This window comes from Ochotona curzoniae, unplaced genomic scaffold (assembly GCF_017591425.1).
Source record: "Ochotona curzoniae isolate NIBS_2020 unplaced genomic scaffold, NIBS_Ocur_1.0 contig_4560, whole genome shotgun sequence".
Taxonomy (NCBI): Eukaryota; Metazoa; Chordata; class Mammalia; order Lagomorpha; family Ochotonidae; genus Ochotona; species Ochotona curzoniae.
Window position 1 is genome coordinate 34302 of NW_024466330.1, and position 24440 is coordinate 58741.

At 39.9% G+C, this 24440-nt stretch overlaps 2 protein-coding genes across 11 annotated transcripts in view; one reads left to right on the plus strand and one right to left on the minus strand.

Moving 5' to 3' along the window:
• CDC27 (cell division cycle 27) overlaps window positions 1-24440 on the plus strand; it is a 51466-nt gene that overhangs the window by 21038 nt on the left and 5988 nt on the right. For 3 of the 10 annotated variants that reach the window (XM_040986833.1, XM_040986837.1, XM_040986838.1), the window contains 11 exons: window positions 559-713; window positions 818-1029; window positions 1824-1938; window positions 8830-8945; window positions 12826-12925; window positions 14547-14754; window positions 14956-15128; window positions 16481-16633; window positions 17524-17732; window positions 19225-19342; window positions 21521-21649. In XM_040986833.1, the coding sequence (XP_040842767.1) occupies window positions 559-713; window positions 818-1029; window positions 1824-1938; window positions 8830-8945; window positions 12826-12925; window positions 14547-14754; window positions 14956-15128; window positions 16481-16633; window positions 17524-17732; window positions 19225-19342; window positions 21521-21649 (1688 nt within the window). Of the gene's footprint in view, window positions 1-558; window positions 714-817; window positions 1030-1823; window positions 1946-6511; window positions 6617-8818; window positions 8946-12825; window positions 12926-14546; window positions 14755-14955; window positions 15129-16480; window positions 16634-17523; window positions 17733-19224; window positions 19343-21520; window positions 21650-24440 lie in introns of all 10 variants that reach the window. The other 7 variants (XM_040986829.1, XM_040986832.1, XM_040986835.1 and 4 more) reach the window with 5 other exon arrangements.
• Window positions 6709-7130, minus strand: LOC121160773 (cAMP-regulated phosphoprotein 19-like). The gene has a single exon (XM_040986841.1). It carries the CDS (start codon window positions 7085-7087, stop codon window positions 6746-6748), a length of 342 nt encoding a protein of 113 aa, XP_040842775.1. The 5' UTR covers window positions 7088-7130; the 3' UTR covers window positions 6709-6745.

Genomic DNA, 24440 nt, shown 5'->3' on the forward strand with positions numbered 1-24440 from the left:
AATCTCTTGTTTAGCCATCTGTCTGCCTCAGATATGTCCTCTACTGGATTTGTTGTGTGTAGAACAGTAGCCAAAATAGCTTTCTGGATAAGAAAAGACATAATAGAGCTCCCAGAGAAATCTGGTACCTGAAAGGGTAGTATCTCAGCCTGTGTATTCTAGAATGCATTAGCAGGCACTTGTATGCATGGAAGTGCTTTGACTTTGGTCTTTACTGTTTCAGCTGTCTAACCTTACCCCCTAACTTGAGAAAAATGAGATCTAGTTGCTTCTGCTTTGAAAACGACTCTGAAGACTGCATTTTCCTGAGATTTAGTGTAAATCAGAGTCCTTACAGTATAGTTTATTTCCTGTATTTGCAGCTTTATGTTAGGGGTAAGTTTTGTAAGTTGGTGGACAGGCAGATGGATGAGACTTTTGCTTAGCAGAAACAGGCAGGAGAATTTTGAAACTGTGGAAAAGACTTTATTCCCAGATATTTATGTATACTTGAAAAAATATTTATCTTTCATTTCCTCACAGGCAACATTTTTTTTTTCTTTTCTGGGGTCTTCACAGGTGAAAAGCCAGATCCTGACCAGACTTTTAAATTAACATCTTTACAGAACTTTAGCAGCTGTCTACCCAACTCTTGTACAACACTAGTATCAAATCATAGTTTATCTCACAGACAGCCTGAGACAGTTCTTACGGAAACACCCCAGGACACCATTGTAAGTATATCAAATTTTAATGTTCAAAATACTGTGGAAGCTAAAAGGAATAGTCTGAGCTAAATAATGTATTGTAAGTCACATTGTGGAAATTTCTGTTTTAGGAATTAAATAGACTGAATTTAGAATCTTCCAATTCAAAGTACTCCTTGAATACAGATTCCTCGGTGTCTTATATTGATTCGGCAGTGATTTCACCAGATACTGTCCCTCTTGGAACAGGAACTTCTATATTAGCTAAACAGGTTCAAAATAAACCAAAAACAGGTCGAAGTTTGTTAGGAGGACCAGCTGCTCTTAGCCCATTAACACCAAGGTAAGTCACAGAAAAGATACTTTAAAATATGCCATTTTATGTGATCTTATGATTCCTAGTAATTACTAATGTCAGTTAATTTATATAGCAGCATAAGTTGTTGTTGAAATAGAGGAGGATTCTCAGAAAATGAACCACAACAAAAGGAAAATAATAGAGTGCATGAAAAGATACTGTCTGTCTCTGTGTGGTGGAGAGCAGTGATCCTTTGAAATGTTGTGATATAAACAGAGCAACACTAGTGACTGTTGGAGTGCTGCTTTCCAAAACAGGGAGAAAGTATAGATAATTATGAATTATTGTATCAGGTTTATTTAAAGCATATATGTGTGCATACAGGGACCTATCCCAGAGAATACATATCTAAGAGCATCCAAATTAAGATCCTGTGCTAAAGCTGATTGTGTCAGTTTGGTTTTATGGTGAAGGAGATACTAAGCAGTTTCTTTGTGATTTTACAGCAGTTTCTTTGTGATTGTAGCTCAGAAATCCTAACAATTTGGATCATTTGGATCTTAGCTTTCATTAATAATTCTTCTTTATTTCTAGTAAATCTCCTAAGAACAGTTATTGTTGCTCAGTGTCATTCCCTGTTTGAGTTTTTTTTCCTGTTTTAGTCATGGTGGGTGGAATAGTCTACATTCACAGTTTATTTATAATCTGCCCCTCAGATACTCACTGCCCCCAAGACTGATTTGCCATTCTCTTCCTTTTAGACCTTCTAATTTAAGTATACTGCTGCTTTATATATGCCTTGATGACTTTTTGACACCTTGATTTCAACCTCTTCTCAGTTTTGGGATTTTGCCATTAGAAACCCCAAGTCCTGGAGATGGATCCTATTTACAAAACTACACTAACACACCTTCTGTAATTGATGTGCCATCCACCGGAGCCCCCACAAAAAAGGTATTTTCCTTGTAAAATTTAACTTTGTTATTGATTAAAGAAAATTTGCTTAGAAGTACAGTCTGTGAGAAGTTCAGAGAGGGTCCAACTCTATGTAGCTGCCCTTACTCTAGATGTTTTTTTGTTTTTGTTTTTGAGAAGAGTGATGTGATTTTTTGAATGTGCTTATTTCTGTTTATTTGAAAGGCAGAGAAAAATCTATTCCCTAGCTCACTCTCCAAGGGCCTAGAGCAAGCTGGGAATAGGTCAGAGTAAAGCCAGGATCTCAGACTCTGTCCGGGTCTTCTATGTGGATGTCAGTGACGCATTACTTGGCCATCACCATGTACCCCTCAGCATGCACCTTAGCAAGAACCTGGCACTGGAGTAGGTTAGGAGCTAGACCCAGGCCCTCCTGTACTGGATGAAATAGCCCAAGTGACATCTTAACCACTGTGCCACATGCCTGTTCTAGAGTTGCTGAAGAAGTGAAAGAATGTCATCATTGTCATAGCCTCTTCATTATATTAGGAGAAAACCATTTGTTCTTTTGGTCAGTAGGGTTAGAACTCACGGCCAGTGTTATGGTGTAATGGCTAAAGCCTCAGCCTGCAACACCAACACCCCCTCTGGATGCAAGTTTGAGTTCTAGCTGCTCTGCTTCTATGCAGTTTTTTGTGTGTGACCCTGGAAAGCATCCAAGGATAAGCCAAATTTTGGGGCCCCTTCTACCCCACGTGGGAGCTGGATGAGCTGCTGGCTCTTAGCCATGGTGGCCATCTGGGGAGTGAAGCAATGAATGGAAGATTCTCTCTTTCTGTGTTTCTCCCTCTCTTCTCTGTAACTCTGACTTTAAAATAAAAAATAAATCATTAAAAAAAAAAAGATTAGAACTCAGAAAGCTTACTTCAGTCAGCATATAGCTAAATAATATATTTTCCTTTTTTAGCCAAGATAATTGTTTCTATCATATTTAACATAAATAACAGATTATAGTTGCCTTTTCACTTGTTCCCACTACTGTGTGCATGTGATTTTTTTGTTTTAATTAATTTATTTATCTGAAAATCAGAGTTACACTGAGATTAAGATCTTCTGTCTGCTGATTCATTCCCTAGGTAGCTACAACAGCCAGTCTGGCCAGGAGCCAGGAGCTTCTTCCAGGTCTCCCAAATGAGTGGCAGACCCAAGCACTTGCCCCATCTTCTGCTGCTTTTCCCAGGCCGTTATCAGGGAGCTGGATAGGACATTAAGTGGAGCAGCCAGGGCATTTACCCATTAGGTATGGCAATGCCACAGGCAGAAGCTTTACCTGTTATACAACAATGCTGGCTCCAGTGGAGTTTATTTACTTTTTTATTTTTTATTGTTACCACTAATAATTGTGTGAAAACAAGTGTATTTAGATAAAGCAGATATTTGGGTTAATACAATTTTTATAGTGGGTACTCAAATGTGTCAAGATCAAAGATATTTGTCAGTATTCTTGTAGTAAATACTGTAATACATTTATGAGACACTTCTTTCATTGTTTTCATAGCTATATGATAGTAGAGTGCACAAAATATCTTCTGTAAAAATTAAAATAATTAAATTAGAGAAGATGGTAGATTTGAAATGTCTGTTTCCACACTTCATAGAATTTAAAGAAGTGCAAGTTAAGTAAGTTGTTAACAAATGGCTAACGGATGCGGTCCCTTCACCTGTGTAAAAACATACTTGCTCTTTACTCATAAGTATTGTTGAGGCTGCAAACATTTTTTTCTGTATATTAGCTAGGGAATGGTATTCAAAACTCTGAATAGTTAAAAAGGAACTGCAAGGTAGCATATATTATGAGCTGTTTTCTTCTGTGTGTGTATGTTTGTGGGTATTGGTTTTATTGTTGTTTTACTTTTATTTATTAGTTAGTTATTTAAGATGTGTTTATTTTTATTGGAAAGGCAGATATAGAAAGAGGAGGAGAGACAGGGAGATTTTCCGTCCAATGGTTCATTCCCCAAGCAGACGCAATGGCTGGAGCTGAGCCAGTCTGAAGCCAGGAGCCAGAAGAATCTTCCAGGTCTCCCACACGGGTGCAGGATCTCAAAGCTTTGGGCCATCCTTGACTGCTTTCCCAGGCCACAAGCAGGAAGCTGGATGGGAAGTGGGGCCGCTGGATTAGAACCGGCACCCATATGGGATCCTGGTGCATTCAAGGCGAGGACTTTAACCGCTCTGCTATCATGCTGGGCCCTATTGTTGTTTCAAATATTTATTTATTTATTCATTTATTGGAAAGGCAGATTTGCAGAAAGGAGAGACAGAGAAAAAAAGCTTCCATCTGCTAATTCACTCTGCAAATGGCACAATGGCTGGAGCTGAGCCAATCTGAAGCCAGGAGCTTCTTGTGGGTCTTCCCTATCGTTGTGGTTTCCCAAGGACTTGGGTCATTCTTCACTGCCTTTCTAGACCACAGAGAGCTGGATCAGAGGTAGAGGAGCAGATGCGGTGTGGTAGCCTAGTGGCTAAAATTCGTACCTTGCTCGCCCTGGGATCCCACATGGGCGCCAGCATTCATATTCTGGCTGCTTCATTTCCCTTCTAGCTCCCTGCTTGTGGCCTGGGAAAGCAGTTGAGGACAGCTCAAAGCCTTGGGACCCTGCACCTGCATGGGAAACCCGGAAGAAGCTCCTGGCTCCTGGGTTTGGATTGACTCAGCTTCATCCATTGCGGCCACCTGGACAGAAGATCTTTCTCTCTGTCTCTCCTCTCTGTATACCCAACTTTCCAATAAAATCTATCTATGTATCTCTCTCTCTCTATCTATGTTAGAAGTGGAGGAGCCAGGACACGAACTGATGCCTTTATGAGATGCTGTCACTTGCACAAATGGAGGATTAGTCTGTTGAGCTACCGCACTGGGCCCATATATGAGCTGATTTAAACCTGATTTTTAAAAGTGAACAACTACCCGATATTGTTTTATTATGCAGTGACATGCAATTATGGAAATGCTTTTATTGCAGTTAAAAGAGAGTAGATTGACAGTATGCCAGATGAAGTAGGTCAAAATAGTAAATGCTGCGGAGGACATTGTGACAGACATGTTAAGCCACAGTTTGGAATACTTGTATCCTTCACCAAGGTGCCTGGTGTGACGCCCAGCTACTCAGCTTTGCAACCAACTTCCAACTAGTGGGCCTAGGAGGCAACAGGTGGTAGCTCAACTTCTCAAGCCCTTCCCTCTGCTTCCCTTTCAGTCACTGTGACATTTGAATAAATAGATAAATCTTAAAACACACACATGCACATGGAAGAACTATAGCAACTTAGGACAGTTTAGGTAGTGAACCAGGTATAGGATTGCAGTAACTTAATCTACTTCTTCCTCTTCTGTTCTTATCTATTACAAAGTGTTTCCCCAAAAATTACATGGTTAGATCCAAAATGCATTATCAACTAAAATTATCAAGCCAAGTATAACAGTGAATACTGAATGTAGTTCTTTAATAATTAAAGAAGTGACAGGACTGACTTTAGTGTAGTTGTCCCAATTTAGAGGAGCAAGAAGAGGGCCTCATGCGTTGGATCAATTGGCTAATCCTGTATTTCTACATGCTGGGATCCTATGTGAGCACCAATTTGTGTCCCAGCTGCTGTACATGCTATCAAGCTCCCTGCCTATAGCCTGGGAAAGCAATAAAGGATGGCCAGAAACCTTGGGACCCAGTACCCCTGTGGGAGACCCACAAGAAGCTCCTGGCTCCTGGCTTCAGATGTACTAACCTTCAGCTATTGTGGTCATTTGGGGAATGAACCAGCAGATGGAAGATCTTTGTCTCTGTCTCCTGTTCTCTCTGTAAGTCTGACTTTCCAATAAAAATAAATAAATCTTAATAATAAGTTTTGAAGGAAAATTATCTAGTGGGGGAAAAGAATCCACTGATAGAGTAGTCATAGGTGATGGCTTGTCAGCCTTTTGGCTGTGATCAGACATGAAGAAGGTGGGTGGTGATAATGAATAGAAATCAGAGAGGACACAAGAGGCAAGCAAAGATTTTTTTTCTTCCAAGGGAGTAGGGCCCAATTAATGAAGCAAATTAAAGAGAAATATTACATGTTTTTATGTAAAAGGCAGAAAGCCAGAGATCTCCCATCCGCTGTTTTACTTGCCTAATTCCTACAGCAACCAGGATGGTCTAGGTTGAAGCCACGAGCTGGAAACTCAGCCTGGGTTTCATGAGGGTGACAGGTTCCTTCCCAAAGCTCACATTAGCAAGAGCTGCAACAGAGGCCGAGCCAGTAGAGCCAGACTCAAATCCATGTGCTCTGATGTGTGTGACAGGCAGGCATCCCAGGTAGTATCTTAGTTACTAATCAAATGTCCACCCCTGGAAAGAAATATTAGCTCTAGAAACCAGCATCTTTGGGTTTTCTACAGTAATCAAAATTTTCTTTTTTTAAAGATTATTTTCTATCTCCTGCTTAACTGCCCAATGGCTGCATGGCTGGAGGTAGGCCTGCCTGAAACCGGGAGCCAGGAGCATCTTCTGGATCTCCCATGAGGATGCGAGAGCCCAAGGACTTAAGCCATCCTCCACTTCTTCCCCAGGCACATAAACAGGGAGCTGGATCGAAACTGGGGCAGTCGGGACTCCAACCAGCACCCAGATGGGATGGCAGCACCACAGGCAGAGGCTCAACCTACACCACCATGGTTTGGCTCTTTAATCAGAATTTTCAATTATTAATTGCTATTAATACTTTCTATTTATTTCTTAGTGCTGTTCTCTCTCTCTCTCTTTAAGCTTTGTTCTTTTTTTTCCATGCAGTTCAGCTCTTTTAATCAGCCAGCCAGCTTGCTAGCAACAAGGGAGGGTTTCCATTGAGGAAGGTCCTGAGGAGTGGGAATGTGATTGCCAGTGACCTCCATTTTATCTGGGGCTGCAGCAGGAAGTTGCTTGTTCTTCATTTTTGCTTTTGCCATTTTGTTGTAATCCCCAGAATCAAAATATTTTTGCCCTTTCTGCAGTCGTTTTCTTAAGAAATCTGAACCTCCAGGCTTTTGTCCCAAAAGAGGATATCTTGCTTTTAATTTTGCTTCTTCAGCTTTCTCTGAACTAATCACTTTATCTTCCATTTCCTTCTGCTCCTCCGCGGAGGCTGTCTCGGGGGCTTCCGCGGACATACTGCTTCCTTCCCAACACCACCTCTCTGGCTCTCAGACGCCCCTTAAGCTTTGTTTATTTTTCATTGGAAAGGTAAGAGTGAAGGAGAAACAGAAAGAGCTTCCATTTGCTGATTCGCTCCTCAAGTGGCTACAGCTGGAGTTGAGGTGATCCAGAGCCAGAAACAACTTCTGGGTCTCTCACGTAGGTGCAGAGTCCCAAAGTTTTGGGCCGTCCTCCCTTGCTTTCCCAGGCCATAACCAGTGAGCTAGGTTGGAAGCTGAGCAGCTGGGAAACAAACTGGCCCCGAATGGGATTCTAGCACTTTAGCCAGTTGAACCAGAGTGCTGGCCCTATCACTTTTCTTTTAAAATTCTACTTATCTTCATTTTATTTGAAAGACAACGAGATAGGCCGAGAGTGGAAGAGACAGAAATCTGATTCACTCCCCAAATGCTTGCAAGAGCCAGGACTGGGTAAGGCTGAAGCCAGGACCCAGGAGCTGCATCTTGGCCTCCCTTGTATTGAGTGCTTGAGCTGTCATCTACAGTCTCCCAGGCTGTGCTTTATTAGGAAGCTGGATGGAGAATAGAGTAGCCCACACTCAAAGTAGACACTCTAATGTTAACATTTCAAGAAGTAACTTGGGCCACTATGCCAATTACCCACGGCCCCTGTTTTTTAAAAAGTCTTAAGGAACGGGGAAAAAAAATCTTAACAGACCAGTACTGTGATACAGCAAGTGGGTAAGTCTTCCTGTGGTACCAGCATTCCACATGAGCCCTAGTCAAGAGTCCCAGCTGCTCCATTTCTGATCCAGCCTGCTGCTAATGCACCTGGGAAAGCATGGGAAGATGGCCCTCTACTAATGTGGGAGCCTAAATGAGGCTCCTGGCTTCAGGTGGCCCAGCTCTGGCTGTTGTGTGGCTGTTTGGGGGAATGAATGAGCAAATGGAAGACCATCTAAGTCTCTTTCTGTGACATTGTCTTTCAGATCTCTTTAAAATTTTCCTATGTTGGTTTATTTATTTTAGAGACAGGGAGGCAATGAGCGCACTAATTGCAGGTTTATCCCCTCAATGCCCTCAATTATTTGACATGGGCTGAAACTGATGGTGGGAGGTGAAAATTCAATCCTGAGTTTGCCTGTGGGTAACAGGAATCCTAGTTACTTGAGCCTTCTTTAGCACCTGTTAGATTCAGCAATAAGAAGCTGGAACCAGGAATTAAATCCAGGGACTTTGATGTGGGATAAAGCGGTTTTAGCCAGTGTTTGAACGACGAGGCTAAATGCTCGTCCCAATTTGTATTTTAAGGTGAATATAGGGCCAGTGCAATGACCCAACTGGTTGTCAGCCTGCAATTGCCAGTATCCCATATGGGAACTGCTTTAATTCCCTGCTGTTCCCCTGCCATCCTGCTCCCTGCTGTTTACTTGGGAAAGCAGCAGAGGATGGCCCAGCTCCTTGGGTCAGTGCAGCCACATGGAAGACCTGGAAGAAGCTCCTGACATGACACCTGGCTTTGAGCCAGTTCAGCCCGGCCATTGCAGCCATTTGGAGATTGAACCAGCAGATGGAAGATCTTTCTCTGTTTTTCTCTCCTCTCTGTAAATCTTCAATAAAAATTTTTAATGATAGTATGTATATTAATACTTTCATTGGGACATTGTAAATGGGGAGTATCATGGTATCTGTTAGGATTTTACAGTATAGTTTATGATCTATAAACCTTAGATTTTTTTTTTTCCCCTGTTTTACAGTCTGTTGCAAGAATTGGCCAAACTGGAACAAAGTCTGTCTTCTCACAGAGTGGAAATAGTCGAGAGGTAACTCCAATTCTTGTTGCACAAACACAGAGTTCTGGCCCACAAACAAGGTATTTATCATGGTGTCATTAGTTACAATTGTTCAGCTTTTCTTGTCATAAAATCTGATTCTGCAACAATCAGAATAAATTTTGAAAATTACAAACTTTGAAACTTCTTACTAAAAAATTAGTGTAATTTGAATTCAGTTTTATGAATGCAAATCAGACCAAATTTAAGCTACAGCTCTTTTAATTTAATTGCCTTGTAGATTTGTTAAAACTAAATATCTAAGTACTGCTTTATGATTTATATACTTGATCTTCAGATCAAGTGTACAAAGATTTCAATCTCCTCTCGACCCATTATGCATGTGTATATGCAAAATTAACCATCAAGTAAATCTTTTAAGTAATTAATCCACTCCTACCAGAAGTGTTAAATAGTATTTCTTCCTATTTATGAACTCAAGTTGAATTACAGCTAATATTTAAAGGAAAGATGCAATTTTCTCCTTCCTTTTTAAAATAGCGAACTTTTGCCAGGGTCTAAAAACAGAGACACGTGTGCCTTTTCTCTGACTGTCTGGAAGGCCTAAGTGTTCTTGGGATGCCAGGGCTGCAAGGAATGGAAGGCATGCTGCAGAGCCACATAATGTAAGCTAGCCTAAGCTAGCCAGAGAGAGTGTGTAAATGTAATTCATGGAATTGTACATTTTGTATTAAACAAACTAACTGTAGAATCAACTGCTAGTAATTTTGTATTCTTTACCATTGAAACTATTTTATCTTCTTTATTACCTTTATCTTCTGGACCTGCCAAAACAACATACCACAAACTGTCTTAAAACAGTAGAAATAATTCTGTCAGTTTTATTTATTTTTTTAAGATTTATTTATTTTTTATTGCAAAGTTAGACATACACGAGAGGAGGAGAGACAGAGAAATATCTTCCATCCAATGATTCACTCCCCAAGTGACCATAACGGCCAGTACCGATCAGAAGCTAGGAGCCCAGATCCTCTTCCAGGTCTCCCACACGGGTGCAGGGTCCCAAGGCTTTGAGTCGTCCTCCACTGCTTTCCCAACCACAAGCAGGGAGCTGGATTGGAAGCAGGGCTGCCGGGATTAGAACTGGCGCCCACATGGGATCCTAGTGAGTTCAAAGTGAGGACTTTAGCACCTAGGCCACTCCGCTGGGGCCAATTATTATTATTATTTTATGGTACAGTTCCATAGGCCATGGGATTTCCCTTATCCCCTCCCCAAGTCCCCTTCCCTCACTACTGTGCTCCCCTATATCATTACTAAAGTATAGTTCTTCATAAATAGACATATGTCCATCATTGCCGGCAGGGACAATGGCAGAGAGTCCAGCATCCTATTGCCAAGATATAGTAAACAGATTCATTGGGGGTTCATCTTTGGAAGTAAAGATGCATACTGCATTGTATCCTCACATCTGGATATGATAGTCTGCATTACACAGTTAATATACATCCCATTAAATTAAAAGCCACAGTAAGAAATTAATAACAGGAAGAAAAAAAGAAATTTAAAATACCATGAAGTTAAATAACATGCTACTTGATGACTAATGTGTCGCTGAAGAAATGGAAAAGAAAATCAAGAATCTTCTTGAAGAAAATGTTGCTGCTTTATGATTTGTAAGACAAATTTAGTTCTTTCCTGTACATACCTGTGTTTTATTTTATTTTGAATATGGAATATATTTGTATTCATTATTTAAAAAATAAATAACTTTATTTGTTTTACTTGAAAGAGAAAAAGAGAGGGAGAGACAAAGGCACAGAGAGAGGTTTTCCATCCTCTGGTTCACTCCGCAATGGCCACAATGACCAGAGTTGAGCTGGTCCAAAGCTGGGAGCCAGGGGCTTCTTCTGGGACTCCTCTGTGGGTGCTGGGTCCCCAGTATTTGGACCATCCTCTACTGCTTTCCCAGTTCATAAGCAGAAAACTGAATCAGAAGTGGAGCAGATGGGGCTAGAATTGGTGCTCACACCGTACACTGGAGCTGCAGGCAGATTAACTAGTTGTGCTCCTATAGCGGCCCTCAATGCAATTTAGCAGTATTCTCAAGCTCATCTTCCCTGTAGACTGGCCTCATTGTAGGAAGTTATTTCTTCCCACTTCTCAGCAAAAACTGTTATTTAATTAACTGAAAACATTCACAAAATGTAATTCATATTTACAGTATTTATATTTGAAAGACAGGTATCTTTTATTTGATGGTTAATTACTGAGATGCCCACAGCAGCGAGTCCTACCAGGAGCCCAGAACTTACTGCTTCTCAAGGTACATATTAGCAGGGATCTGGATGAGAAGCAAGGTTTCCAAGACCCGAACACTGATTTGGGATATAAGGTGCCAAGAACATGTTAACCACTGCACCAAACACCTGTTTCTTATGTTTGTAGTATAGATGACAAACATGAGTGGTTGTTCCTACCAAAGGAAGGATCTTATAATTTTAAATAAAAATGAATCGGTGAAACAAAATTGCTTTTTTTTCTTTCTTGAAAAAGCAGGAGAGAACTGATTCACTGATTCAGTCCCCAAATGTCCACAGCAGTGAAGACTGGGCCAGGCAGAAAGCAGAAATCAGGAAATCCCAACCAGTTCAGCCTTGCCCCTTTCATATTACCAGGAAGTTGGAATTGGGATCCATGATTCCCAATGAAACTGTTGGGCATGTGTAGACAATAGGATGCTGGACTGTCTAACATTGTCTGTACCAACAGTGTCGGGATACACTAAAATAAGAGACTGATGGAATTATGATTCCTTATGAAAGACTACACTATTGTAACAAAATGAGAAAAATCTGATGGGGGGTGGGAGTTTAGGGGGGAATCCCAGCCTATACAAAATTGTACCACATAATTCAAAATTCAAAATAAAAATATATTTTAAAAGAGATTTGTTTTTATTGGAAAGTCAAATATACAAAGAGGAGAGGAGACAAAGATTTTCCATCTGATGATTCACTCCCCGAGCGGCCGCAGTGGCTGAAGCTGAGCTGATCCAAAGCCAGGAGCCAAGAGCTTCTTCTAGGTCTCCTACGTGGGTGCAGGGTCCCAAGGCTTTGGGCCATCCTTAACTGCTTTCCCAGGCCTGGGAGCTGGATGGGAAGCGGGGCTCATATGGGTTCCTGATGTGCTCAAGGCGAGAACTTTAGCCACTAGGCTACCATGCTGGGCCCGGTCCTGGCCTCTTTTGAAATGGAAAAGGCTAGTGCTGGACATGCCCGGCAGCTCATGTTTTCACAAGTTTCTTTGACCTTGACTCAGATAACTAGTAGAATTCTTCTTAATTTGCTGATCATTAGTAGTCCATAGATTTACTCACGCTGATCACTTTAAATTTTAAGTTTGCTTGCTTTCTAAGAATGGAATTCTTATATTTTAGAGCTTTCCAAATGAAGTGAAAATGTGTCGTCTCAGTGGTTAGTGATACTGGCTTTGCTGTAGATGTAATAAAACTTTGATGTAGCTATTTGAATTCAAATAACTTGTCAGATTTTACTTATTCTGGTGATATTTATTTGTTGGCAAACACCAGATTTAGACTCTGTGATTGAATATCTTTTCCTTTTCCCTTAACTTGTTATATAGGCACAAATGAAGGCTAATTAGTTTATAGGTGTAGTATCACTTTTAAGTGGATTATTTTTTCTTCAAATTAGTATTCTTAGAGTATATTAAGAAGTATATTAAGTATAATGAAGATATATGTTGTAATCTTTACCCTTCTGTAGCAATATGAATAGTTGTTAAGTCTTGAGTTTTCAAAGAGAGGCCAGGAAAGGACAGGCCATGCCCTCAGCCTCATGGTGCTTAGATGATGATGCGTGCTTTAAAATAAATCTGCATTGAAGCAACAGATCATGTTAGCAACTGAGTAACATATCTTTCTCTTCTTTGTTCTAGTACAACACCTCAGGTACTGAGCCCCACTATTACATCTCCCCCAAACGCACTGCCTCGAAGAAGCTCTCGGCTTTTTGCTAGTGACAGCTCTACAACCAAGGTGATTTAAAGACTCCTGCATGTCACATTTATTTAGAATTTCTCCTGCTGTAATTTCTGTTTTTTTAATAATATCTACTTACCAGTCAATAAATATCCAATTTGGAATTTATGAAATAAGTTTTACTTTTAGAGTTGTAAGTAATCTTTGTGGATTTTCTTGATCCTTATACATGCATAAAGTTACAAAATTATAGCAATAAATAAGTATATCAGTGGTTATGAGGAGAAAGAGCTTGGGAGAGGATGTGACTATTAAAGCATGCAAAAGAGAATTTCTTAATAGTATAAAGTCCTGTGTCTTGGTTGTGATAGCTGATTACTCAAATCCATTTATGTGATAAAATTTTATTGGACTATATACATACAAAGTCCTTATCAAACTGATGAAATCCAAGTCAGTTTTGTAGATTTGTTCATAACATAAATATTTTGTCAATTCTTGTGTTGTGAATGTGATGATCTGTGTTTGTCAGATATTATCATTGGGGAAACAGTAAATGGATATATCTGGTTTTGTTTCAACTTCATGTGAGTCTGAAATAATTTCCGAATAAAACACTTGTTAGAGATTGGAGGGCATTTGTGGTCATTGGTCTGTTGTGTGGGCAGTCTTTAATACATTGCCATATGGAGATCAGGGATTTTGTGACTTTATCAGTTGCCATGCTCTGAGATGCTAAATAATATTATATTATCTTTTCTTGTTGTTGTTGTTGTTGGTTTATTTTAAGACTTACGTGTCGTTTTGAAAGGGGTAGTGACAGAAGTCTTTCATTTGTTGTTTCATTCCCCAAATGTCCATGACCATCAGGCCTAGGCTAGGTGACTCCAGGAGCCCCATACTCCATCTGGGTCCCCCATGTGGGCAGCAGGGACTCAGTGTCATCCCCTCCCTCCCAGGAGCAGTAGCAGGATGCTGGAGGTGGGATCAGAACTGTGGACTAGCCAGGACTCCAACAGCAGTCTGGCATGGGAGGTGGTGTCCCAAATGGCAGCTTAACTGTGCGTACAGCACCCTCCTTTGCATTGTATTATTTTCTGATTTTTAAATAGTGAGAATCTGAAAGAATTTTTAAAGGAGCAAAACTTTACAGTATTACAAGTTATGTTCAGAATTGTTGCGTTTAAAATTTGGTGCTAATTGGGGGTGGTATTATCGAACAGCAAGTTTAGACCCTGCTCATAATGCCTAGCTGGCACCCCATATCAAAGTACGAGTTCGAGTTCCAGTTACCCTGCTACCCATCCAGCTTGCTGCTAGTGTGTCTGTAAAGGCATTGAAAGATGACTGAAGAACTGAGTCCCTGTCGCTTACACAGGAGACCAGGATGAAATTCCTAGCTCCTGGAGTCAACCTGCCCAGGTCTGGCTGACAGCCATCTGGAGAGTTAACAAGTGTTAACATGTGGAAGATCTTGTGTCTTCCCCTCTCTGTTGTTCTGTGTTTCAAATAAATAAATAAAATTTTAAAAATTAATTATTCTAAAGGCCTTTATGAAATTTATGAGAAAAATATGCAGTCATCCAAGATTGTACATTTACTTTATATCTAATGATTAAGGTCCAAATTTCATGTGTATAACAAATGAGGAATTTCCTTCCCCTTCCCCTCTTTACAGGAGAATAGCAAAAAATTAAAAATGAAGTTTCCACCTAAAATCCCAAACAGAAAAACAAAAAGTAAAACTAATAAAGGAGGTATAACTCAACCTAACATAAATGATAGCCTGGAGATTACAAAATTGGATTCTTCCATCATTTCAGAAGGGAAAATAGCCACAATCACACCTCAGATCCAGGCTTTTAATCTGCAAAAAGCAGCAGCAGGTCTGTTTTTAAATGCTTATCTTCCTTGAGTTTTATTTTATTATGCAAGTGTTTTTAGTAAATTCCTTTGTATTTACTGTAGTATTTTCATTGTTTTCTAGATGTTATAATGCTTAGTAGATTAGCATATTATTAGCCTTTGTAGAAGATCAAACTGCTGTTTTGTTTTTCCCCTTTGCTTACCATATTGTTTTCTCCTAGAAGGTTTGATGAGCCTTCTCCGTGAGATGGGGAAAGGTTATTTAGCTTTGTGTTCATACAACTGCAAAGAAGCTATAAACATTTTGAGCCATCTACCTTCTCACCACTACAATACTGGTTGGGTACTGTGCCAAATTGGAAGGGCCTATTTTGAACTTTCAGAGTATATGCAAGTAAGTATAGAAGAAACTATATATCTTTGAAAAATATCTTAAATATAATTAAATTTGCCAATTTTTGAGAAGACTAGAGTGAAAATGCATTATTTATTATGTAATGTTTGTGTAATTCTCAGATTTTATAGATATAACACTTTTGTTTTACAGGAGAAGTAATTTAGGTTCTTTGGAATAACTTGATAGATTTATAAGAAACCAATACTCATTTCTGAAAGATGGCAATAGGATTTCGTTTTTTCTTTTGTTTAAAAGTTGGTTACAAAAAAGAAGACAGAAAGATCTTGCATCTACTGAATGATTCCCAAGAGTTGGAAGCCAGTCCGAAGCCGGGAGCCAGGCACTTCCCCAGGTCACCTGTGTGGGTGCCCGGACCCAAATTGTGTTGCTCTTTCCAGGCGGTGACTAGGAGGCTGGATTGCAAGTGAAGCAGCAGGACAGGAACTGGTGCCTAACTGGGGTGCTGGCATCCCAGGCAGTGGTGTCACTTGCTATGCCACAAAGCCAATCCTGAAATAACTTCTAAAACATTTAAAATCAACACTTCCCTGAATTTGACTAGTGGTTGAATTTGTCCCCTTTTTTGTTTTGTGTGTGTGTGTGTATGTGTGTTTAAGATTATTTTTATCTGAGAGGCAGGTAGAGAGAGAGAAAGATCTACCTTTGGTTGATTCATTCTGCAAATGGCTGTAACTGCTTTAGGAGGCTACAGGAGCTTCTTCTGGGTCTCCCATTTGGGTGCAGGGTTCCAAGGACCTGGGCCATCCTCTGCTGCTTTCCCGGCCATAAGCAGGGAGCTGGATGGGATGTGGAGCAGCCAGGCCTCAAACCAGTGCCCATGAGGGATGAGAGCCCTGCAAGCAGGGTTAGTGTACTAAGCCAATGTGCTAGCCCTAGGATTTGTTGAATTTGTCTTTTCATAACTAATGAAGCTTGCCTTTATAACTTTTATGAACTTTTCAGGAACATTGCAAGTCATCAGGCCAATCCTAGATACTATATGACTATTTTTTGAGATTCAGTTGCCAATTTTGTATTATTTCCTTATTTCTTCATTAAGAGCAGCAAACTAAACTTGGAAACTTGTGAATTTTTGTCATTTGGGTAGAAACTTAAGTTTTCAGAATTCCTGACCTGACTATTAAAAGTGAGCTAATGTGGATGATTGAGTGTTATCAGTATTTGACCTACCACAGGAAGTTGCTCAGTTTATTTTTTTGTTGCTACTAATTTACAAAAAAAGTTCTATATAAGGCACCATTTACAGTGTGTGAAGACTCTCCAGCACTCTCCCCATTAATGTGCAAATTGGATCAGCTTGTTTCTCCTTACTGATTGTTGTATTTCAGGCTGAACGAATATTTGCCGAAGTTAGAAGAATTGAGAATTATAGAGTTGAAGGCATGGAGATTTATTCTACAACACTCTGGCATCTTCAGAAAGATGTTGCTCTTTCAGTTCTTTCAAAAGACTTAACAGACATGGATAAAAATTCACCAGAGGTAAGAAAATCAACACACTTTTGTTTAGGAAGTTACCTTTTACTCACCCTTATCAAATGGAGATAAGCTAAATAACTCAAACATTGTTTAGTATTATTTATACTTCTCTCTGTCAAGGCAAGTGAGTAGATAAGAAATAGTCCTAGGATATGGTACAGATTCATAAATAGAAAAATCACAGAATATATTCTTCATTCAGGATTAATCAAGATTTGTATTAAAGTTGCTGTGATCATTGAGAATATGATTGAGCAGTAGTTATATAGATTGAAGAATGACTATAAATTAAATAATTTTGTATTAAGGCAGTTAATTCTTATGCTTCATTTGTAAGAATTGTAATTAGTAGTACGTTCATAACATTTACACCTAGAATATAGTAAAATCAATTTTAGCTGTTTTTGGTAGTTCTATAGTCACTGTGAACACTGTATTAGTGATACTGAACTATTTTTTCAAGTGTGAAGAGAGGGCATTTAGACAAGGGGTTAAGAAGCCTGCATGTTGCCACGCAGTGCCTGCGTTCAATAGCTGGCTCCAGCTTGTTGCTCAAGATCAGCCCTTGGGGACAGTAATGGTGGCTCATGCGAGTGGGTGTGGGAGTTTACACAAAGCAGAGGGGCGCCTTGTTTGACCTTAGCGGAAAATGTGTCTTTTGGGTAATTGACACTCAATCTACCCATGATATTGAAAACGTTGAATGCATTGATTTGGGTCTCACAAATAAATTTTAGGAAGCAGATAAATTAGCGAGTAAATGACGGGTGGAAAATGGCAATCAACTGTTTACTAATGCTCTTCAGTTTTGTCTTTGAAGCTTCATTTTGGTGAGATTTGAGTTTGTTATAAAAATACAGTTTTAATAGTCTACTTTTGTTTCTATTTTTAAGGCTTGGTGTGCTGCAGGAAACTGTTTCAGTCTGCAACGGGAACATGATATTGCAATCAAGTTTTTCCAGAGAGCTATCCAGGTGGATCCAAATTATGCTTATGCCTATACTCTATTAGGGCATGAGTTTGTGTTAACTGAAGAACTAGACAAAGCATTAGCTTGTTTTCGAAATGCAATCAGAGTCAATGCTAGACATTACAATGCCTGGTAAGTGCTACTAAAGTACAAAGTCTTAATGCTGGTGCTGGAAGTCATTTATTTTAGCAAATGGAGAAGTTAGGCAACAATGTGTTTCTGCTTCTTTCCCAACTCCATATTTACTGCTGGCATTTACTACACTTTTTTGATGGACTAAATAGCTTAAGTATCAAGTGGTATAATTTTAAAAGCATAACTCTAATATTTTTGTTACTTTTTTTTTTTCAAGCTAGCAATTGAGTTTTATTCTGTCAGTAAATTTAAAGCATTAAATTACTAAAATACACTTTGGTATGTGCATGTATGTTTTTTTTACCTCATTTCTAAGTGGCTGCACTTCCTAAAATATGGCAAACACACAACTACAAATACTAGCATGAAACAAATTATTATCAAATTCACGTTAAAGGGAGGCATACTGCACCACTGCCGGTCCAGCTCTTTGCTATTGGGAAAGCAGCTGAGGATGGCTGGGTACTTGGGTATGTATTCACAGTGGAGACCCAGGAGAAATTCCTTGGGTTCAGCTCGTCCCAGCTCTGGCCACTACAACTGTTTGAGAGGTGAACCAGCAGGTGGAGAATTCTCTTTCTCTATATAACTCTACCTTTCACACAAATAAATTCCTTGAAATTTCTGATCACCTCCATAACTTTTGTAATTTTATTTTATTTTTAATAATTGATTACATAGTTAAAAGGGTTGCACATCTATGTGGGCCTCTAATTAGGGCGGGGAGGTTTGAGGTGTGATACCTCCAGACTTTAAATTCATTGTTTAACTCCTCTAAATTTAACTCCTTTAAGTACATTGTTTAACCTCATTTTCCTTATGCAAAAATGAGAGAGCAGGCATTTAGGCTAGCAGTTAAAATAGTGGTTGGGATACCTGGCACTGAAGCCAGCTGTAGTTCCTGACGCCAGCATTTTGCTAAGCCAGACCCTGGAGGAGCAATGATAGCACAAGTGAGTGGCTTCCTGCCGGCCATGTGCCGTCCTGCCTTGTGTCTCTGGCTCCAGGCTTTGGATTCAGCCAGCCCAGCCTTCTCAGATGTCTGGGGAGTGAGCCAGCAGATGAGAATGCTCCTTTTTTTTTTTCCCCTTCCTTCTCTCCACCCTTTAGAGATACAGAATGAATAGTTACGAATGTATGTAGGTAGACAGATAAAAATTTTTGAGAATAAAACCAGTAACTGTCTTCCTGATTGCTCCTAAGACTAAATAAAATAAGTCACCTAAAGAACATAGCTAAGTTCTATTCAATAAAAATTGTAGTATTTTTGGACATTATCATACTTTGGTGTTAATACTTCTGAGTATGATTAAAATGCTTTACTGCTTTGTATAAAGAGTGATACTTATTGGCTCCCACCAAGACCACCAAAATCATTCCATTGTTCCATTCCAATGCCAGATGTTGGACATGAATTTTTCATCAGTTAAACTAAATTAGTAGCCAACAGTTCATATGCCTAAGATTACACTGTGTTTTCTACTTTCAGGTATGGTTTAGGAATGATTTATTATAAGCAGGAAAAATTCAGCCTTGCAGAAATGCATTTCCAGAAAGCACTTGATATCAACCCTCAAAGTTCAGTTTTACTTTGCCACATTGGAGTAGTAAGTAACTCTGTTACTGTATTGCTGTTTATCTCCCATTTGAAATGTGCTTATTACTAACAATTACATAATGAAAACTGGTACATTTTGTTGTTGCGACAGTATTTGGTTTCCTTTTCTTAAAATATCCTAAATTATTTGTCCCCTACTATAAATAATTTTCAATAATTTAATGTAAAATAAGTTTTCAAGCAAGTTTTTAATTTTGGTAAAAGTGTTCTGTTCTAAATGAGACAGTTGGTAAATGCAGGTTCTTGGTACAGTTTTGAAAACCCTGGTGCTTAGAAGACCTATTAAATTTGCAGGGATTTTTGTGAATGGGAACAGTTTTGCTTGCCTTTTTTTTTTTAATGTGAACTTTATTTAATCTTAAAAATATATTTATTTTATTATTTTATGATATAATTCCATAGGATCTGAAATTTACCTCTTCCCTCCTCCCCAAATCTTCCCCACCTTGCTTGCCTTTTCAACTTGAAAGTAACTAAAATTTGGGCCCAGTGTGGTGGCCTAGATGCTAGAGTCCTCACCTTGAACGTGCCAGGATCCTATATGGGCGCTGGTTCTAATACTGGCAGTTCCGCTTCTCATACAGTTCCCTGCCTGTGGCCTGGGAAAGCAGTTGAGGACGACCCAAAGCCTTGAGATCCTGCACCCACATGGGAGACCTGGAAGAGGCTCCTGGCTCCTAGCTTTGGATTGGCTCAGCTCTAGCCGTTGCGGCCACCTGGGGAGTGAATCATCGGACGGAAGATCTTCTTCTCTGTCTCCTTCTCTGTATAACCATCTTTCCAATAAAAATAAATAAATCTTTACAAAAGAAAGTAACTACAATTTTGCTATTGATATGTATCAGTGGTAGATCCGGAGCCATTATACGTAATGCTAGTTGTAGTTGTTTGGTTTTTGAGATTGATTTGTTTATTTGAAAAGCAGATTTACAGACGGTCCAGGGGCAGGGAGAGGTGACAGAAAGAGATTTTCCATCTGCTGCTTCACTGCCTAAATGACCAGCAGCAGAGTTGGGCTTATCTGAAGCCAAGAACCAGGAGCTTCTGGGTCTTCCACTAAGTGCAGGGGCCCAAGGACTAGGACCATCCTCCACTGCTTTCCCTGGTCATACGCAGGGACCTGGATCAGAAGTAGAGTAGCCAGGACTTGTACCTACTCCCATGAGATGCTGGCACAGCAGGCAGTGTATTTACCTACTATACCACAGCACCATCCCAAAGTTGCATCTAGGTTCTGATACCAAGGGAAGTTTCTGAACATCCTTGGACCTTAGGTATATATATATTTTTAACATTTATTTATTTTTATTGGAAAGGCAGACATACAGAGAGGAGGAGAAACAGAGAGGAAGATCTTCCATCCGATGGTTCACTCTCCAAGCAGCCGCAATGGCTGGAGCTGAGCCAATCCAAAGCCAGGAGCCAGGAGCTCTTCCGGATCTCCCACGCAGGTGCAGGGTCCCAAGGCTTTGGGCCGTCCTCGAGTGCTCTCCCAGGCCACAAGCAGGGAGCTGGATGGGACGTGGAGCTGCTGGGATTAGAACTGGCGTCCATATAGGATCCTGGCGCGTGCAAAGCGAGGACTTTAACCACTATGCTATTGTCCTGGGCCAGGACCTATGTATTTTCAAAGTGAAGCATTTGGACTAGAATAGAAAGGAGTTTGAGAGGTAATCTGTTAATCCTGTCAATTGCTGATCCACTCAACGCAGTGAAAATACATTTATGCCGTATAACCTCACCTCTACTATTTTGTTACTTTTTAAAAAAGATTTATTTTTATCTGAAGTCATGTTTTACAGAGATAGAAGGAGAGCAAGGACTTCTATCTGCTTGTTCACTTTCTAGATTGCCTTAATATCAGGTGCCAAGCTGACCAAAGCAAGGAGCTTTCTTTCCGGGTAACCTTTGTGGGTGCAGGGTTCCAAGAATTTGGACCATCCTCTGCTGCTTTCTCAGGTCATAAGCAGGGAGCTGGGTCAAAAGTGGGGCAGCCGCAGCACACACTGGTGCCAATATGGGATGCTGGTCTAGCTGGCGAGGATTAGCTTGCTACGCCATGGTGCCAGCCCCTAGTTTTATTGTCTTTATGTGCATGTTGAGACATTTGCAGTACTCAATAGATGGTAACAAGAGGAAGCACTAACATGATTTTTATTTTTTATAGGTTCAGCATGCACTGAAAAAATCTGAGAAGGCTTTGGATACCCTAAACAAAGCCATTGTTATTGATCCCAAGAATCCTCTATGCAAATTTCACAGAGCCTCAGTTTTATTTGCAAATGAAAAATATAAGGTAAAACACATTTCTTAATGGTTCTCCGCATTGCATTAAAGTAAAAGTATTTATACTATAATATTGATCCAAGGTATTTCATTTTTTCCATTTTTGAAAACCACTAATTTTATTCTTTGTTTTTCTTACTTCATGCAGCACTCATGTAATAGATGAGTATGTGGATATTTAAGAATATGTTGTTATCTCTTGTAAAGGTTCTGTACATAGAATGGCAGTTTGTCCTTTAGATAGTGACCTGACAATAGCCTACATTATCCTTCTAGGATCAAAATATTTGCCAGGTGACAAGTGAATGTGTGCACATTATTCAGTAAGTCATTTTACTGGGTACCTGCTATATGTCAAGCATCAGGAGCATATAGTGCTGAGTAAAGTGGTCACATTTCCTGTCTTTGAGGAGTTTACCATCTAGTATGCCACCAGAAGAAGTATAGACATTAACCAAATAATGCAGAAATAATTCATGTGGAGGATATAAAGGAGAAATACAGTGAGTTATCACAGCTTTTTTCTTTTTAAGATTTATTTATTTTTATTGGAAAAGCAGATTTACAGAGAGAAAGATCTTCTGTCCACTGGTTCACTCCCCAAGTGGCCTCAGTGGCTAGAGCTGAGCCAATCCAAAGCAAGGAACCAGGAGCTGCTTCAGGTGTCCTACGCAAGTGCAGGGTTCTAAGGCTTTGTGCCATCCTATACTGCTTTCCCAGGCTACAAGCAGGGAGCTAGATAAGAAATGGAGCAGCCAGGACTTGAATCAGTGCCATATAGGATTTCAGTACTTGGCAAGTTGAGGATTTACCCCTTGAGCCATCATGCTGGGCCTAGTTATTCCATCTTCTAATATGGAAACTAGAACTAATCTGATGTGTTTATTCCTCTGTGTGATATTATGGATCTGCAGTGTGTAACAGGTTTTGAAGTAGGAAGATAAGGAAAGCTAAGAGATAGGAAAGATAAAAGACATTGAATTATTTTTTAAGATTTATATTTGAAAGACAGAGTCACACTGTGCGAAGAGAAACAGATTATCCATCTGCTGTTCACTTCTCAAATGGCAGCAACACCTGGGGCTGAGCCAAGTCAGTCAAGAGCCAGGAGCTGCGTCTGAGTCTCCACATGAGCGCTGGGGCCCAGGCATTTGGGTGAAGCTTTGTTGCTTTCCAAGATACACTAGTAGGGAGCTGGATTGTAAATGGTGCAGCCAAGGTCTGAAGCATCCCCCGTATGGGATGCTAGCACTTCGTGCAGCAACTAACCCATGTGCTCATTGCTAGCCCCTGAATTTTTGCTAGAATTTATCCTGTCATAGGTCAAACAGTAATTTTCCATTAAATTTCAAGCTTTGGTTTTATTTAGTAAATTAAGATTTTCACTTCTGAAAAGAATGAGGAAGAAAAGCTTACTGAAAAAAATCTAGAATTTAAGTTTTAAGAATAACTTTATAAAGTACTTCTGTCACACATTAGTTCGTTAATGGAGTAGTAGATTTTTTAGTTTTTTGTTATTTAAAAATGAGAGGTTTCCATTTTTACCTCCTTAGTCGTTGGGATTACTGGAATTAATTACTTACTTAATTACTGAAATTAATTCAATGTTTGTTGTCATGCTTTTGTCTATTACACTTTTTCAAATAATAAAGTGAGATTGTTCACTTAGAGGATTTTCTTTTATTTATTTTTTAAAGCCATTTTAATGCCAGTGTATCCACCAAGAATGCCATGTAAATTAGTCATATCTGAGAAACCTAACTTTTAAACTGATCAGTTGTTCAGGATAATATATAGTTACAGACATTTTTGGGTATGAATTTGGAATTTAACTTAAATTAAGACATACTTTGATGCAGGGGGATGTATAAAGAAGTTACTGGTTGTTTCTTAAATGTTCTGACTCTGAAATCAAAGAATGTCCAGTGAAGAGCCACCCCAGCTTCTCTGTGCCTGCACCAGGTGCACCTTTTACCCTATTTGATGTGTGTGGTAAATCGTGCTGTGGCTCAGTGAGTCAGAGGAGGTAGTTCTTCAGAGGGGAGAGCGTGAGCTTTGGTTAACAGTCATAACATGCCGTCATGAGGAAAGTGAATATGTGGGTTGTAGCAGTGGAGCACAGGGGTTGTCACCCAGGCTTTCTGTGGAGTGATGGTTCTTACAGCATAGTCTGGAACCTCCTAAGAGTCCCCAGAACCGGGCCCAGCACGGTGGCCTAGCAGCTAAAGTCCTTGCCTTGAACGCACTGGGATTCCATATGGGTACCAGTTCTAACCTAATCTCAGCAGCTCCACTTCCCATCCAGCTCCCTGCTTGTGGCCTGGGAAAGCAGTCGAGGACGGCCCAAAGCCTTGGGACCCTGCACCCGTGTGGAATACCTGGAAGAGCTCCTGGCTCTTAGCTCTGGATTGGCACAGCACTGGCCATTGTGCTCACTTGGAGAGTGAATCATCAGACGGAAGATCTTCCTCTCTGTTTCTCCTCCTCTCTGTATATCTGACTTTGTAATAAAAATAATCAATGTTTTAAAAAAATAAGAGTCCCCAGAACATTTTCAAAGAATTAGGAAGTCAAATCTACTCTCAGAACAACATCTAGATGTTTCCCCCTTTCTCCGTCATCCTAACATGAATAGACATGAATTTTTGCAAAATTATTGTAATATATTGACTGTAAAAGCAGATTATAAGAACCCAACTGTCTTCAAAAGGGACTTTCAGGAGCCCAGTGCCACAGCATTGCAACTAATCCTCTGCCTGCAGCACTGGCATCCCGTGTGGGTGCCAATTCTAGTGCTGGCT

Bases quoted from the DNA above. Each gene is read 5' to 3' on its own strand.
- LOC121160773 (XM_040986841.1), bottom strand. From the start codon at position 7,087: ATGTCCGCGGAAGCCCCCGAGACAGCCTCCGCGGAGGAGCAGAAGGAA.